At 39.9% G+C, this 17500-nt stretch overlaps 1 protein-coding gene across 1 annotated transcript in view; it reads left to right on the top strand.

Annotated features, from left to right (window-relative positions):
* LOC142663522 (dorsalin-1-like) overlaps positions 1-2255 on the top strand; it is an 8316-nt gene extending 6061 nt beyond the window's left edge. The window contains exon 2 of the mRNA XM_075842245.1: positions 1102-2255. Coding sequence (XP_075698360.1) covers positions 1102-1991 — 890 coding nt within the window. The 3' untranslated portion in view covers positions 1992-2255. The remainder of the gene's footprint in view (positions 1-1101) is intronic.
* The last annotated feature ends 15245 nt before the right edge of the window (positions 2256-17500 follow it).

The following is a 17500-nucleotide window of genomic DNA, read 5'->3' as shown; positions in this document are numbered from 1 at the left end:
CTTAACATATCCTGAGATGTTGAGCGCGAGATGATCAGCTTTACAAAAAATAAATAAATAATATTATGCAATATTCTGTCACGAGATGTCTATTTTATATGTGTCTATGTGTGGTCACCTAGTGGTGGTGATGGGAATTGCAGCCTATCAAGACATTTGCTAGCATGTCGCGATATTGTTTTGAAATGGTTTCATGAGAAAGTCAATTCAAGCAAACGTAATGGTCGACACCTGTACTGTGTATGGCGTGGCATGTGACTGGCACTTATGAGGACATATGACAGGTACTTAGTATGGTGTGGCAAGTGACAGGAACTTTGTGTGGTGGGTCATACATGACTGGCATTGTCCTGTGGGAACATGGACTCAAACCTGAATAGAGAATAACGTCGTATGTGTGAACGCGTCCCCTAGACGTCCGATACATTGACAAGTGCTGCCATCTGCTGCTTAGGTGAGGAACTTCCCAGCACACAAGTTTTCTGGTGTGATTGTATTGAAAAGAGTGGCGTTCCGCACAATTTTGTAGGCATTGAGAAAAAGGGTCATGGCTCGGATTATTGTTGCGCCGTAGGTATGTATCTTTAAAAAATATTTTTCACAATTTTTTTGGTATTGTTTTCCCTATCAATATATAAATTATTTTGACATATTGCACATGTGATGACATCTAGTGACCAAATAGGCTACACTGAAGATTGTATGAACCTTTGCACAACCAAAGCCTGAATGTGAAATATATGTTCACAGACGTGGTGCCGGGAGCCATAGCGCCCTTGGCTCCACGGACCAGTCGCAAATGCAACCCCTAAAGCTACGCCACTGGATACCCTACTCGCTCTTGTTCAGCTCGGGGGACGGTTGTGACTGGATCCTGACGCAGTCCAGCGCTAGAACAGAGTGTGAAGCTGCGCACGCAACGACCTGATGCTGGACAGGGGCAGGATCCGTGCGGCGGTGCCAGGAACTGAACAAGAGGCGGTTAAATATATAGTCGGGTCTGGGGTCTTAATATTTTTTCTGTCTATGTCCAATCTGGGGACTCAGTGAAGTTAGGTGTTGGTTATAACGAGTAGTAACCGGATTTCTATTCTCTTGCAGATATTTTGTCATCATCTTCCCAAGAAGATCTTCTAGAGAGTCACGTCCTGCTCTTCAACGTCACTGTCCCACAACAGGAGGAGGTCACCAAGGCTGAGCTGAAGCTGACGCTTTCCTTAGGAGACCCTGGTTCGCGGCATCTCAGTCTTTTTGATGTTTTACACGTTGAACCCTCAGAGAATCTAAGGGATTCCAATTCCTTTTTAGCTTCTAAAGATGTTGAAGGAGATGAATCTATGACCATTGACGTGACCAAAGCCGTGAAACGATGGATAAAGTCCAAGGTGCAACTGAACAAATTGGAAATTTTTATAAAGATGAAAACTCCATTGGACACGTGCTTCAAATCCAAAAAGTTCTCAATGAATTCTGACGGTGGTCACCCTCCGATTTTAATTATTTTCTCAGACGATCAAGGTGAGAAGAATGGGAAAGGGAACCCCATGGAGGTGACCCACATGAAGCTCTATGAGCAAAGTAACAACCTTGCAATATTTTTCAAAAACTTCACGGCTGATCATGATGAGGGACACGAACCCTTAGGCAAGGCCAGGGCAAAGCGCAGTGCCGAAAGGAACCACTGTACAAAGGCGTCTCTTACGGTCAACTTCAAAGACATTGGATGGGACTCCATGATCATCTTTCCGCCAAGTTATGACGCCGGCCAATGCGTCGGAAATTGCTACTATCCCTTAACCGATAACCTGACGCCTACGAAACATGCCATCGTCCAGTCATTGATGCATATCAAAAAGCCCAAAAATGTCGGAAATGCTTGCTGCGTGCCGACCAAGTTGGAAAGTTTGCATGTTGTGTACCGGGAAAATCAACAGACGATCCTTCAGAAGAATTATCAAGACATGAAAGTGGTGGAGTGTGGCTGCAGGTAGACAAGAGTGGGGCCGCAGGTAGACAAGAGTGTGGCCGCAGGTAGACAAGAGTGTGGCCGCAGGTAGACAAGGCTGGCCACAGGAGGACAAGAGTGGCCACAGGTAGGGTTCCTTACTAGGCCACGTTGACAAGAGACCAAAACCCATTCAGGGCCGGATAGGTAGGCCTGCTCGGAAGTCGACTGACCCACGAGCGTCCGGTTATCATGTCCACCAGAAATTTGCTAACTTATTTATGAATTCTGTATTCTTGGACGGTCCAAGTTGAGCAATTTTTAAGGCGTAGACCGGCCATAGCAGGTGACCGACCCTTGGGTACCCACCTATTGGTAGAAAGAAGGGGCCGTGGTGCTGTGTGGAGCGCCACAGCTTGTCCTACATCAGAAAAAAAAAAACTACATACGCTTGAATGTGGCAGTTCTCTGCCTGGTCAGGAGGGGCGCTGTGAAGGGAACATTCCCGAAAGAGCCTTTGCCGCTTCATTTTTGGGATTGGTTGTGGTTCCTGCAGTCAGGACCCCCATCGATCCCAGCAATACGCCTGGACTTGCTACTTCTGGAATACCCCTTTAAGCAGCTAGACTGTAAAGATGGATCCCTTTCATTAACCCTTTCATTGACTAAGGCATAATGCGTGATAACTTATTGTACGGCGTTATATGTGTATAAAAGATTCCCTCAAGTTTTTGAAAACATCTGAAATTTTGCCTTGGCCTTTATTATTATCAGATCGATAAAAGAAAAGATATCATTGAGAGCAGTTACAACTACTGGTGAACAACCATGACAGTAATGGGTTAAATGTTGTATTTAGGAATATACTATGTTAAAGGGGTTGTCCAGGATTAGGAAAAAAAATGGTCTACTACCCCCTTCCCCCTGAAAACGGGCCATACTTATCCTTGGGCTGAGTCTGGTATTGCAACTCAGTCAAATTCGCATGAATGGCAATGAGCTGCAATACCAGCAACAGCCTATGAACAAGAGTGGCGCTGTTTCTGAAAAAAAATAAATAAAAAAAAAATGGATAGATAGCACATTATATTCTATGCTTACTTGTGTGTTTTCATGTTTTGATCCTCATGGACAAACACACACTGGACTGGCTACTTGGTTGCTATTACAACACAAAGGTCTCGCTTTACTGTAATTCTTTAGAATGGACCTCAGTAGGTTGGATTCCAGACCGTTCTGCTGTAATGGTCCGATTTTCTTAGAACATTGATACAACACAGATAAACCAAAGGCAGCACAAAAATAGTTAAAATTATTTTATGAGTGTATCCCTTTGGACATGACAAAGTGGCGCGTGGAGTCCCTATGCGTATTACAGAGCCATGCGACACAGTGTGGTACCTCCATGAGCAGGGCTCGTTTTAGGAGCGGCAAATTGGATAATTACCCCAGGCAGCAATTTTCTAGAAGACACCCAAGGACAGGAACCCCAGGAGCAGACTAAAATCATAGAGTGTCAGTGTATGACGGTATTATTTTAGAATCAAATCCCCCCCCCCCCCCCCCGCTGATTGATGCATTTCTCCCTATACTCTGCATAGGGAGAATGCTGCCAGTGGGGGAAGGAACAGCTGAGGAATATCGGGGACTCCTGAGTGCGAGTTTATCATTGATAGGACTCGGCTCAAGCTGTAGGAGATAAAAAGGGATTTTTTTAAAAACAATTAAAAAAAATGCTAAGTGACAAACTGCTGGAATCAGGGCCCCTGGCACTATTTTATGCTGCCCTCAGACAAGGCAGCATAAACCTGGTTACAGAGTATTATTGGAATACTACATAATATTACAAATACGGTGGTATAATGTGGGCTGTATATTGCAGTATTATCTTGGCACTATATGGTGGTATTATGTGGGCTGTAAATGGCAGCATTATCTTGGCACTATATGGTGGCATTATGTGGGCTGTATATTGCAGTATTATCTTGGCACTGTATGGTGGTATTATGTGGGCTGTATATGGCAGCATTATCTTGGCACTGTATGATGGTATTATGTGGGCTGTATATGGCAGTATTATCTTGGCACTATATGATAGTATTATGTGGGCTGTATATGGCAGTATTATCTTGGCACTATATGATGGTATTATGTGGGCTGTATATGGCAGTATTATCTTGGCACTATATGGTGGTATTATGTGGGCTGTGTATGACAGTATTATCTTGGCACTACATTGTGGTATTATGTGGGCTGTAAATGGCAGCATTATCTTGGCACTATATGGTGGTATTATGTGGGCTGTATATGACAGTATTATCTTGGCACTATATGATGTATTATGTGGGCTGTATATGGCAGCATTATCTTGGCACTATATGGTGGCATTATGTGGGCTGTATATGGCAGTATTATCTTGGCACTATATGATGGTATTATGTGGGCTGTATATGGCAGTATTATCTTGGCACTATATGATGGTATTATGTGAGTTGTATATGACAGTATTATCTTGGCACTATATGATGGTATTATGTGGGCTGTATATGACAGTATTATCTTGGCACTGTATGATGGTATTATGTGGGCTGTATATGGCAGTATTATCTTGGCACTATATGGTGATATTATGTGAGCTGTATATGACAGTATTATCTTGGCACTATATGATGTATTATGTGGGCTGTATATGGCAGCATTGTCTTGGCACTATATGATGGTATTATGTGAGTTGTATATGACAGTATTATCTTGGCACTATATGATGGTATTATGTGGGCTGTATATGACAGTATTATCTTGGCACTATATGGTGATATTATGTGAGCTGTATATGACAGTATTATCTTGGCACTATATGATGTATTATGTGGGCTGTATATGGCAGCATTGTCTTGGCACTATATGGTGGTATTATGTGAGCTGTATATGACAGTATTATCTTGGCACTATATGATGGTATTATGTGGGCTGTATATGGCAGCATTGTCTTGGCACTATATGGTGATATTATGTGAGCTGTATATGACAGTATTATCTTGGCACTGTATGATGGTATTATGTGGGCTGTATATGGCAGTATTATCTTGGCACTATATGATGGTATTATGTGGGCTGTATATGGTAGTATTATCTTGGCACTATATGGTGATATGTGGGCTGTATATGGCAGTATTATCTTGGCACTATATGATGGTATTATGTGGGCTGTATATGGCAGTATTATCTTGGCACTATATGATGGTATTATGTGGGCTGTATATAGCAGCATTGTCTTGGCACTATATGGTGATATTATGTGAGCTGTATATGACAGTATTATCTTGGCACTATATGATGGTATAATGTGGGCTGTATATGACAGTATTATCTTGGCACTGTATGATGGTATTATGTGGGCTGTATATGGCAGTATTATCTTGGCACTATATGATGGTATTATGTGGGCTGTATATGGCAGTATTATCTTGGCACTATATGGTGATATTATGTGGGCTGTATATGGCAGTATTATCTTGGCACTGTATGATGGTATAATGTGGGCTGTATATGGCAGTATTATCTTGGCACTGTATGGTGGTATTATGTGGGCTGTATATGACAGTATTATCTTGGCACTATATGATGGTATTATGTGGGCTGTGTATGACAGTATTATCTTGGCACTATATGGTGATATTATGTGGGCTGTATATGGCAGTATTATCTTGGCACTATATGATGGTATAATGTGGGCTGTATATGGCAGTATTATCTTGGCACTGTATGATGGTATTATGTGGGCTGTGTATGACAGTATTATCTTGGCACTGTATGATGGTATTATGTGGGCTGTGTATGACAGTATTATCTTGGGACTATATGGTGGTATAATGTGGGCTGTATATGGCAGTATTATCTTGGCACTATATGGTGGTATAATGTGGGCTGTATATGGCAGTATTATCTTGCCACTATATGATGGTATTATGTGGGCTGTATATGGCAGTATTATCTTGGCACTATATGATGGTATTATGTGGGCTGTATATGGCAGTATTATCTTGGCACTATATGGTGGTATAATGTGGGCTGTATATGGCAGTATTATCTTGGCACTATATGATGGTATTATGTGGGCTGTATATGGCAGTATTATCTTGGCACTATATGGTGGTATTATGTGTGCTGTATATGGCAGCATTATCTTGGCACTATATGGTGGTATTATGTGGGCTGTATATGGCAGTATTATCTTGGCACTATATGATGATATTATGTGGGCTGTATATGGCAGTATTATCTTGGCACTATATGGTGGTATTATGTGGGCTGTGTATGGCAGTATTATCTTGGCACTATATGATGGTATTATGTGGGCTGTATATGGCAGTATTATCTTGGCACTATATGGTGGTATTATGTGGGCTGTATATGGCAGCATTATCTTGGCACTATATGATGGTATAATGCGGGCAGTATTTGACAGTATTATCTTGGCACTATATGGTGGTATAATGCGGGCAGTATTTGACAGCATTATCTTGGCACTATATGGTGGTATAATGCGGGCAGTATTTGACAGTATTATCTTGGCACTATATGGTGGTATAATGCGGGCAGTATTTGACAGTATTATCTTGGCACTATATGGTGGTATAATGCGGGCAGTATTTGACAGTATTACCTTGGCACTATATGGTGGTATAATGCGGGCAGTATTTGACAGTATTATCTTGCCACTATATGGTGGTATAATGCGGGCAGTATTTGACAGTTTTATCTTGGGACTATATGGTGGTATAATGCGGGCAGTATTTGACAGTATTATCTTGCCACTATATGGTGGTATAATGCGGGCAGTATTTGACAGTTTTATCTTGGCACTATATGGTGGTATAATGCGGGCAGTATTTGACAGTATTATCTTGCCACTATATGGTGGTATAATGCGGGCAGTATTTGACAGTATTATCTTGGCACTATATGGTGGTATAATGCGAGCTGTATTTGACAGTATTATCTTGGCACTATATGATGGTATAATGCGGGCAGTATTTTACAGTATTATCTTGGGACTATATGGTGGTATAATGCGGGCAGTATTTGACAGTATTATCTTGGGACTATATGGTGGTATAATGCGGGCAGTATTTGACAGTATTATCTTGGCACTATATGGTGGTATAATGCGGGCAGTATTTGACAGTATTATCTTGGGACTATATGGTGGTATTATGTGGGCTGTATATGGCAGTATTATCTTGGCACTATATGAAGGTATAATGTGGGCTGTATATGGCAGTATTATCTTGGCACTATATGATGGTATTATGTGGGCTGTATATGGCAGTATTATCTTGGCACTATATGGTGGTATTATGTGGGCTGTATATGGCAGCATTATCTTGGCACTATATGGTGGTATTATGTGGGCTGTATATGGCAGTATTATCTTGGCACTATATGATGATATTATGTGGGCTGTATATGGCAGTATTATCTTGGCACTATATGGTGGTATTATGTGGGCTGTATATGGCAGTATTATCTTGGCACTATATGATGGTATTATGTGGGCTGTATATGGCAGTATTATCTTGGCACTATATGGTGGTATTATGTGGGCTGTATATGGCAGCATTATCTTGGCACTATATGATGGTATAATGCGGGCAGTATTTGACAGTATTATCTTGGCACTATATGGTGGTATAATGCGGGCAGTATTTGACAGCATTATCTTGGCACTATATGGTGGTATAATGCGGGCAGTATTTGACAGTATTATCTTGGCACTATATGGTGGTATAATGCGGGCAGTATTTGACAGTATTATCTTGGCACTATATGGTGGTATAATGCGGACAGTATTTGACAGTATTATCTTGGCACTATATGGTGGTATAATGCGGGCAGTATTTGACAGTCTTATCTTGGCACTATATGATGGTATAATGCGGGCAGTATTTGACAGTCTTATCTTGGGACTTTATGGTGGTATAATGCGGGCAGTATTTGACAGTATTATCTTGGCACTATATGGTGGTATAATGCGGGCAGTATTTGACAGTATTATCTTGGCACTATATGGTGGTATAATGCGGGCAGTATTTGACAGTATTATCTTGGCACTATATGGTGGTATAATGCGGGCAGTATTTGACAGTATTATCTTGGCACTATATGGTGGTATAATGCGGGCAGTATTTGACAGTATTACCTTGGCACTATATGGTGGTATAATGCGGGCAGTATTTGACAGTCTTATCTTGGGACTATATGGTGGTATAATGCGGGCAGTATTTGACAGTATTATCTTGGCACTATATGGTGGTATAATGCGGGCAGTATTTGACAGTATTATCTTGCCACTATATGGTGGTATAATGCGGGCAGTATTTGACAGTATTATCTTGGCACTATATGGTGGTATAATGCGAGCTGTATTTGACAGTATTATCTTGGCACTATATGATGGTATAATGCGGGCAGTATTTTACAGTATTATCTTGGGACTATATGGTGGTATAATGCGGGCAGTATTTGACAGTATTATCTTGGGACTATATGGTGGTATAATGCGGGCAGTATTTGACAGTATTATCTTGGCACTATATGGTGGTATAATGCGGGCAGTATTTGACAGTATTATCTTGGGACTATATGGTGGTATTATGTGGGCTGTATATGGCAGTATTATCTTGGCACTATATGATGGTATTATGTGTGCTGTATATGGCAGTATTATCTTGGCACTATATGGTGGTATTATGTGGGCTGTATATGGCAGTATTATCTTGGCACTGTATGTTGGTATAATGCGGGCAGTATTTGACAGTATTATCTTGCCACTATATGATGGTATTATGTGGGCTGTATATGGCAGTATTATCTTGGCACTATATGATGGTATTATGTGTGCTGTATATGGCAGTATTATCTTGGCACTGTATGGTGGTATAATGTGGGCTGTATATGGCAGTATTATCTTGGCACTATATGATGGTATTATGTGGGCTGTATATGACAGTATTATCTTGGCACTGTATGATGGTATTATGTGGCCTGTATATGACAGTATTATCTTGGCACTGTATGATGGTATTATGTGGGCTGTATATGGCAGTATTATCTTGGCACTATATGGTGGTATTATGTGGGCTGTATATGGCAGCATTATCTTGGCACTATATGATGGTATTATGTGAGCTGTATATGGCAGTATTATCTTGGCACTATATGATGGTATTATGTTGTCTGTATATGGCAGTATTATCTTGGCACTGTATGATGGTATTATGTGGCCTGTATATGACAGTATTATCTTGGCACTGTATGATGGTATTATGTGGGCTGTATATGGCAGTATTATCTTGGCACTATATGGTGGTATTATGTGGGCTGTATATGGCAGCATTATCTTGGCACTATATGATGGTATTATGTGAGCTGTATATGGCAGTATTATCTTGGCACTATATGATGGTATTATGTTGTCTGTATATGGCAGTATTATCTTGGCACTGTATGATGGTATTATGTGGGCTGTGTATGACAGCATTATCTTGGCACTATATGATGGTATTATGTGGGCTGTATATGGCAGTATTATCTTGGCACTATATGATGGTATAATGTGAGCTGTATTTGACAGTATTATCTTGGCACTATATGATGGTATAATGCGGGCAGTATTTGACAGTATTATCTTGGCACTATATGGTGGTATAATGCGGGCAGTATTTGACAGCATTATCTTGGCACTATATGGTGGTATAATGCGGTCAGTATTTGACAGTATTATCTTGGCACTATATGGTGGTATTATGTGGGCTGTATATGGCAGTATTATCTTGGCACTATATGATGGTATTATGTGGGCTGTATATGGCAGCATTATCTTGGCATTGTATGATGGTATAATGTGTGCTGTATATGGCAGTATTATCTTGGCACTATATGATGGTATTATGTGGGCTGTATATGGCAGTATTATCTTGGCATTGTATGATGGTATTATGTGGGCTGTATATGACAGTATTATCTTGGCACTATATGATGGTATTATGTGGGCTGTATATGGCAGTATTATCTTGGCACTATATGGTGGTATAATGTGGGCTGTATATGGCAGTATTATCTTGGCACTGTATGATGGTATTATGTGGGCTGTGTATGGCAGCATTATCTTGGCACTATATGATAGTATTATGTGGGCTGTATATGGCAGTATTATCTTGGCACTATATGATGGTATTATGTGGGCTGTATATGGCAGTATTATCTTGGCACTATATGATGGTATAATGTGAGCTGTATTTGACAGTATTATCTTGGCACTATATGATGGTATAATGCGGGCAGTATTTGACAGTATTATCTTGGCACTATATGATGGTATAATGTGGGCTGTATATGGCAGTATTATCTTGGCACTGTATGATGGTATTATGTGGGCTGTAAATGGCAGCATTATCTTGGCACTGTATGATGGTATTATGTGGGCTGTATATGGCAGTATTATCTTGGCACTATATGATGGTATAATGTGGGCTGTATATGGCAGTATTATCTTGGCACTATATGGTGGTATTATGTGGGCAGTATTTGACAGTATTATCTTGGCACTATATGATGGTATAATGCGGGCAGTATTTGACAGTATTATCTTGGCACTGTATGGTGGTATAATGTGGGCTGTATATGGCAGTATTATCTTGGCACTGTATGATGGTATTATGTGGGCTATGTATGGCAGTATTATCTTGGCACTATATGATGGTATAATGCGGGCAGTATTTGACAGTATTATCTTGGCACTATATGATGGTATAATGCGGGCAGTATTTGACAGTATTATCTTGGCACTATATGATGGTATAATGCGGGCAGTATTTGACAGTATTATCTTGGCACTGTATGATGGTATTATGTGGGCTGTAAATGGCAGTATTATCTTGGCACTGTATGGTGGTATTATGTGGGCTGTGTATGACAGTATTATCTTGGCATTGTATGATGGTATAATGCGGGCAGTATTTGACAGTATTATCTTGCCACTATATGATGGTGTAATGTGGGCTGTATATGACAGCATTATCTTGGCACTATATGATGGTATTATGTGGGCTGTAAATGGCAGTATTATCTTGGCACTGTATGATGGTATAATGTGGGCTGTATATGGCAGCATTATCTTGGCACTATATGATGGTATTATGTGGGCTGTATATGGCAGTATTATCTTGGCACTATATGAAGGTATAATGTGGGCTGTATATGGCAGTATTATCTTGGCACTATATGGTGGTATTATGTGGGCTGTATATGGCAGTATTATCTTGGCACTATATGATGGTATAATGTGAGCTGTATTTGACAGTATTATCTTGGCACTATATGATGGTATAATGCGGGCAGTATTTGACAGTATTATCTTGGCACTATATGATGGTATTATGTGGGCTGTATATGGCAGTATTATCTTGGCACTATATGATGGTATAATGTGGGCTGTATATGACAGTATTATCTTGGCACTATATGATGGTATTATGTGGGCTGTATATGGCAGTATTATCTTGGCACTATATGATGGTATAATGCGGGCAGTATTTGACAGTATTATCTTGGTGCTGTATGAAGGTATAATTCAGGCAGTATTTGACAGTATTATCTTGGCACTCTATGGTGGTATAATGCGGGCAGTATTTTACAGTATTATCTTGGCACTATATGATGGTATAATGCGGGCAGTATTTGACAGTATTATCTTGGCACTATATGATGGTATAATGCGGGCAGTATTTGACAGTATTATCTTGGCACTATATGATGGTATAATACGGGCAGTATTTTACAGTATTATCTTGGCACTATATGAAGGTATAATGCGAGCTGTATTTGACAGCATTATCTTGGCACTATTTAGTGGTATAATGCGAGCTGTATTTGACAGTATTTTCTTGGCACTATATGGTGGTATAATGCGGGCAGTATTTGAAAGTATTATCTTGGCACTATATGATGGTATAATGCGGGCAGTATTTTACAGTATTTTCTTGGCACTATATGGTGGTATAATGCGGGCAGTATTTTACAGTATTTTCTTGGGACTATATGGTGGTATAATGCGGGCAGTATTTGACAGTATTATCTTGGCACTGTATGATGGTATAATGTGGGCTGTATATGGCAGCATTATCTTGGCACTGTATGATGGTATTATGTGGGCTGTATATGGCAGTATTATCTTGGCACTATATGATGGTATTATGTGAGCTGTATATGGCAGTATTATCTTGGCACTATATGAAGGTATAATGTGGTCTGTATATGGCAGTATTATCTTGGCACTATATGATGGTATTATGTGGGCTGTATATGACAGCATTATCTTGGCACTGTATGATGGTATTATGTGGGCTGTATATGGCAGTATTATCTTGGTACTATATGATGGTATTATGTGGGCTGTATATGACAGTATTATCTTGCCACTGTATGATGGTATAATGTGGGCTGTATATGGCAGTATTATCTTGGCACTGTATGATGGTATTATGTGGACTGTATATGGCAGTATTATCTTGGCACTGTATGATGGTATAATGTGGGCTGTATATGGCAGTATTATCTTGGCACTGTATGATGGTATTATGTGGGCTGTGTACGGCAGTATTATCTTGGCACTATATGATGGTATTATGTGGCCTGTATATGACAGTATTATCTTGGCACTATATGATGGTATTATGTGGGCTGTGTATGTCAGCATTATCTTGGCACAATATGGTGGTATTATGTGAGTTGTATATGACAGTATTATCTTGGCACTATATGATGGTATTATGTGGGCTGTATATGGCAGTATTATCTTGGCACTACATGGTGGTATTATGTGGGCTGTAAATGGCAGTATTATCTTGGCACTATATGGTGGTATTATGTGGGCTGTAAATGGCAGCATTATCTTGGCACTATATAATGGTATTATGTGTGCTGTATATGGCAGTATTATCTTGGCACTATATGGTGGTATTATGTGGGCTGTATATGGCAGTATTATCTTGGCACTACATGGTGGTATTATGTGGGCTGTAAATGGCAGCATTATCTTGGCACTATATGGTGGTATTATGTGTGCTGTATATGACAGTATTATCTTGGCACTATATGATGGTATTATGTGGGCTGTATATGACAGTATTATCTTGGCACTATATGATGGTATAATGTGGGCTGTATATGGCAGTATTATCTTGGCACTATATGATGGTATTATGTGGCCTGTATATGGCAGCATTATCTTGGCACTGTATGATGGTATTATGTGGGCTGTATATGGCAGCATTATCTTGGCACTGTATGATGGTATTATGTGGCCTGTATATGACAGCATTATCTTGGCACTGTATGATGGTATTATGTGGGCTGTGTATGGCAGCATTATCTTGGCACTGTATGATGGTATTATGTGGGCTGTATATGGCAGCATTATCTTTGCACTGTATGATGGTACTATGTGGGCTGTATATGGCAGTATTATCTTGGCACTATATGGTGGTATTATGTGGGCTGTAAATGGCAGCATTATCTTGGCACTATATGGTGGTATTATGTGGGCTGTAAATGGCAGCATTATCTTGGCACTAGATGGTGGTATTATGTGGGCTGTAAATGGCAGCATTATCTTGGCACTATATGGTGGTATTATGTGGGCTGTAAATGGCAGCATTATCTTGGCACTAGATGGTGGTATTATGTGGGCTGTAAATGGCAGCATTATCTTGGCACTGTATGATGGTATTATGTGGGCTGTATATGGCAGTATTATCTTGGCACTGTATGATGGTATTATGTGGGCTGTATATGGCAGTATTATCTTGGCACTATATGATGGTATTATGTGGGCTGTATATGGCAGTATTATCTTGGCACTGTATGGTGGTATTATGTGGGCTGTATATGACAGTATTATCTTGGCACTACATGGTGGTATTATGTGGGCTGTAAATGGCAGCATTATCTTGGCACTATATGGTGGTATTATGTGGGCTGTATATGGCAGTATTATCTTGGCACTATATGATGGTATTATGTGGGCTGTGTATGGCAGCATTATCTTGGCACTATATGATGGTCTTATGTGGCCTCTATATGACAGTATTATCTTGGCACTATATGAAGGTATAATGTGGGCTGTATATGACAGTATTATCTTGGCACTATATGATGGTATTATGTGGGCTGTAAATGGCAGCATTATCTTGGCACTGTATGATGGTATAATGTGGGTTTTATATGCCAGCATTATCTTGGCACTATATGGTGGTATTATGTGGGCTGTATATGGCAGCATTATCTTGGCACTATATGATGGTATAATGTGGGCTGTATATGGCAGTATTATCTTGGTACTATTGTATATGTCAGTATTATCTTGGCACTACATGGTGGTATTATGTGGGCTGTAAATGGCAGCATTATCTTGGCACTATATGGTGGTATTATGTGGGCTGTAAATGGCAGCATTATCTTGGCACTAGATGGTGGTATTATGTGGGCTGTAAATGGCAGCATTATCTTGGCACTATATGGTGGTATTATGTGGGCTGTATATGGCAGTATTATCTTGGCACTATATGGTGGTATTATGTGGGCTGTATATGACAGTATTATCTTGGCACTACATGGTGGTATTATGTGGGCTGTAAATGGCAGCATTATCTTGGCACTATATGGTGGTATTATGTGGGCTGTATATGACAGTATTATCTTGGCACTGTATGATGATATTATGTGAGCTGTATATGACAGTATTATCTTGGCACTGTATGATGGTATTATGTGGGCTGTATATGGCAGTATTATCTTGGCACTATATGGTGGTATTATGTGGGCTGTATATGACAGTATTATCTTGGCACTACATGGTGGTATTATGTGGGCTGTAAATGGCAGCATTATCTTGGCACTATATGGTGGTATTATGTGGGCTGTATATGGCAGTATTATCTTGGCACTATATGATGGTATTATGTGGGCTGTATATTGCAGTATTATCTTGGCACTGTATGATGGTATTATGTGGGCTGTATATGACAGTATTATCTTGGCACTATATGGTGGTATTATGTGGGCTGTATATGACAGTATTATCTTGGCACTACATGGTGGTATTATGTGGGCTGTATATGACAGTATTATCTTGGCACTATATGGTGGTATTATGTGGGCTGTGTATGACAGTATTATCTTGGCACTACATTGTGGTATTATGTGGGCTGTAAATGGCAGCATTATCTTGGCACTATATGGTGGTATTATGTGGGCTGTATATGGCAGCATTATCTTGGCACTATATGATGGTATTATGTGGGCTGTATATTGCAGTATTATCTTGGCACTGTATGATGGTATTATGTGGGCTGTATATGGCAGCATTATCTTGGCACTGTATGATGGTATTATGTGGGCTGTATATGGCAGCATTATCTTGGCACTGTATGATAGTATTATGTGGGCTGTATATGGAAGTATTATCTTGGCACTGTATGATGGTATTATGTGGGCTGTATATGGCAGTATTATCTTGGCACTATATGATGGTATTATGTGGGCTGTGTATGGCAGCATTATCTTGGCACTATATGATGGTATTATGTGGCCTGTATATGACAGTATTATCTTTGCACTATAGGGTGGTATTATGTGGGCTGTATATGGCAGTATTATCTTGGTACTGTATGATGGTATTATGTGGGCTGTATATGTCAGCATTATCTTGGCACTATATGATGGTATTATTTGGGCTGTATATGACAGTATTATCTTGGCACTATATGGTGGTATTATGTGGGCTGTGTATGGCAGTATTATCTTGGCACTATATGATAGTATTATGTGGGCTGTATATAGCAGTATTATCTTGGCACTATATGATGGTATTATGTGGGCTGTATATGACAGTATTATCTTGGCACTATATGATGGTATTATGTGGGCTGTATATGGCAGCATTATCTTGGCATTGTATGATGGTATTATGTGGCCTGTATATGACAGTATTATCTTGGCACTGTATGATGGTATTATGTGGCCTGTATATGGCAGCATTATCTTGGCACTCTATCATGGTATAATGTGGGCTGTATATGGCAGTATTATCTTGGCACTATATGATGGTATTATGTGGGCTGTATATGGCAGCATTGTCTTGGCACTATATGATGGTATAATGTGGGCTGTATATGGCAGTATTATCTTGGCACTATATGATGTTATTATGTGGCCTGTATATGGCAGTATTATCTTGGCACTGTATGATGGCATTATGTGGGCTGTATATGGCAGTATTATCTTGGCACTATATGATGGTATTATGTGGGCTGTATATGGCAGTATTATCTTGGCACTATATGAAGGTATAATGTGGGCTGTATATGGCAGTATTATCTTGGCACTGTATGATGGTATTATGTGGGCTGTGTATGGCAGTATTATCTTGGCACTATATGATAGTATTATGTGGGCTGTATATAGCAGTATTATCTTGGCACTATATGATGGTATTATGTGGGCTGTATATGACAGTATTATCTTGGCACTATATGATGGTATTATGTGGGCTGTATATGGCAGCATTATCTTGGCATTGTATGATGGTATTATGTGGCCTGTATATGACAGTATTATCTTGGCACTGTATGATGGTATTATGTGGCCTGTATATGGCAGCATTATCTTGGCACTCTATCATGGTATAATGTGGGCTGTATATGGCAGTATTATCTTGGCACTATATGATGGTATTATGTGGGCTGTATATGGCAGCATTGTCTTGGCACTATATGATGGTATAATGTGGGCTGTATATGGCAGTATTATCTTGGCACTATATGATGTTATTATGTGGCCTGTATATGGCAGTATTATCTTGGCACTGTATGATGGCATTATGTGGGCTGTATATGGCAGTATTATCTTGGCACTATATGATGGTATTATGTGGGCTGTATATGGCAGTATTATCTTGGCACTATATGAAGGTATAATGTGGGCTGTATATGGCAGTATTATCTTGGCACTGTATGATGGTATTATGTGGGCTGTGTATGGCAGTATTATCTTGGCACTATATGGTGGTATTATGTGGGCTGTATATGGCAGCATTATCTTGGGACTATATGATGGTATAATGTGGGCTGTACATGGCAGTATTATCTTGGCACTATATGGTGGTATTATGTGGGCTGTATATGGCAGCATTATCTTGGCACTATATGGTGGTATTATGTGAGTTGTATATGACAGTATTATCTTGGCACTATATGATGGTATTATGTGGGCTGTATATGGCAGTATTATCTTGGCACTATATGGTGGTATTATGTGGGCTGTATATGGCAGTATTATCTTGGCACTATATGGTGGTATTATGTGGGCTGTATATGGCAGCATTATCTTGGCACCATATGATGGTATTATGTGGGCTGTATATGGCAGTATTATCTTGGCACTGTATGATGGTATTATGTGGGCTGTATATGGCAGTATTATCTTGGCACTGTA

The sequence above is a fragment of the Rhinoderma darwinii genome, chromosome 11, assembly GCF_050947455.1.
Source record: "Rhinoderma darwinii isolate aRhiDar2 chromosome 11, aRhiDar2.hap1, whole genome shotgun sequence".
In the NCBI taxonomy this organism is placed as follows: Eukaryota; Metazoa; Chordata; class Amphibia; order Anura; family Rhinodermatidae; genus Rhinoderma; species Rhinoderma darwinii.
This window is presented reverse-complemented; position numbering and strand designations above follow the sequence as displayed.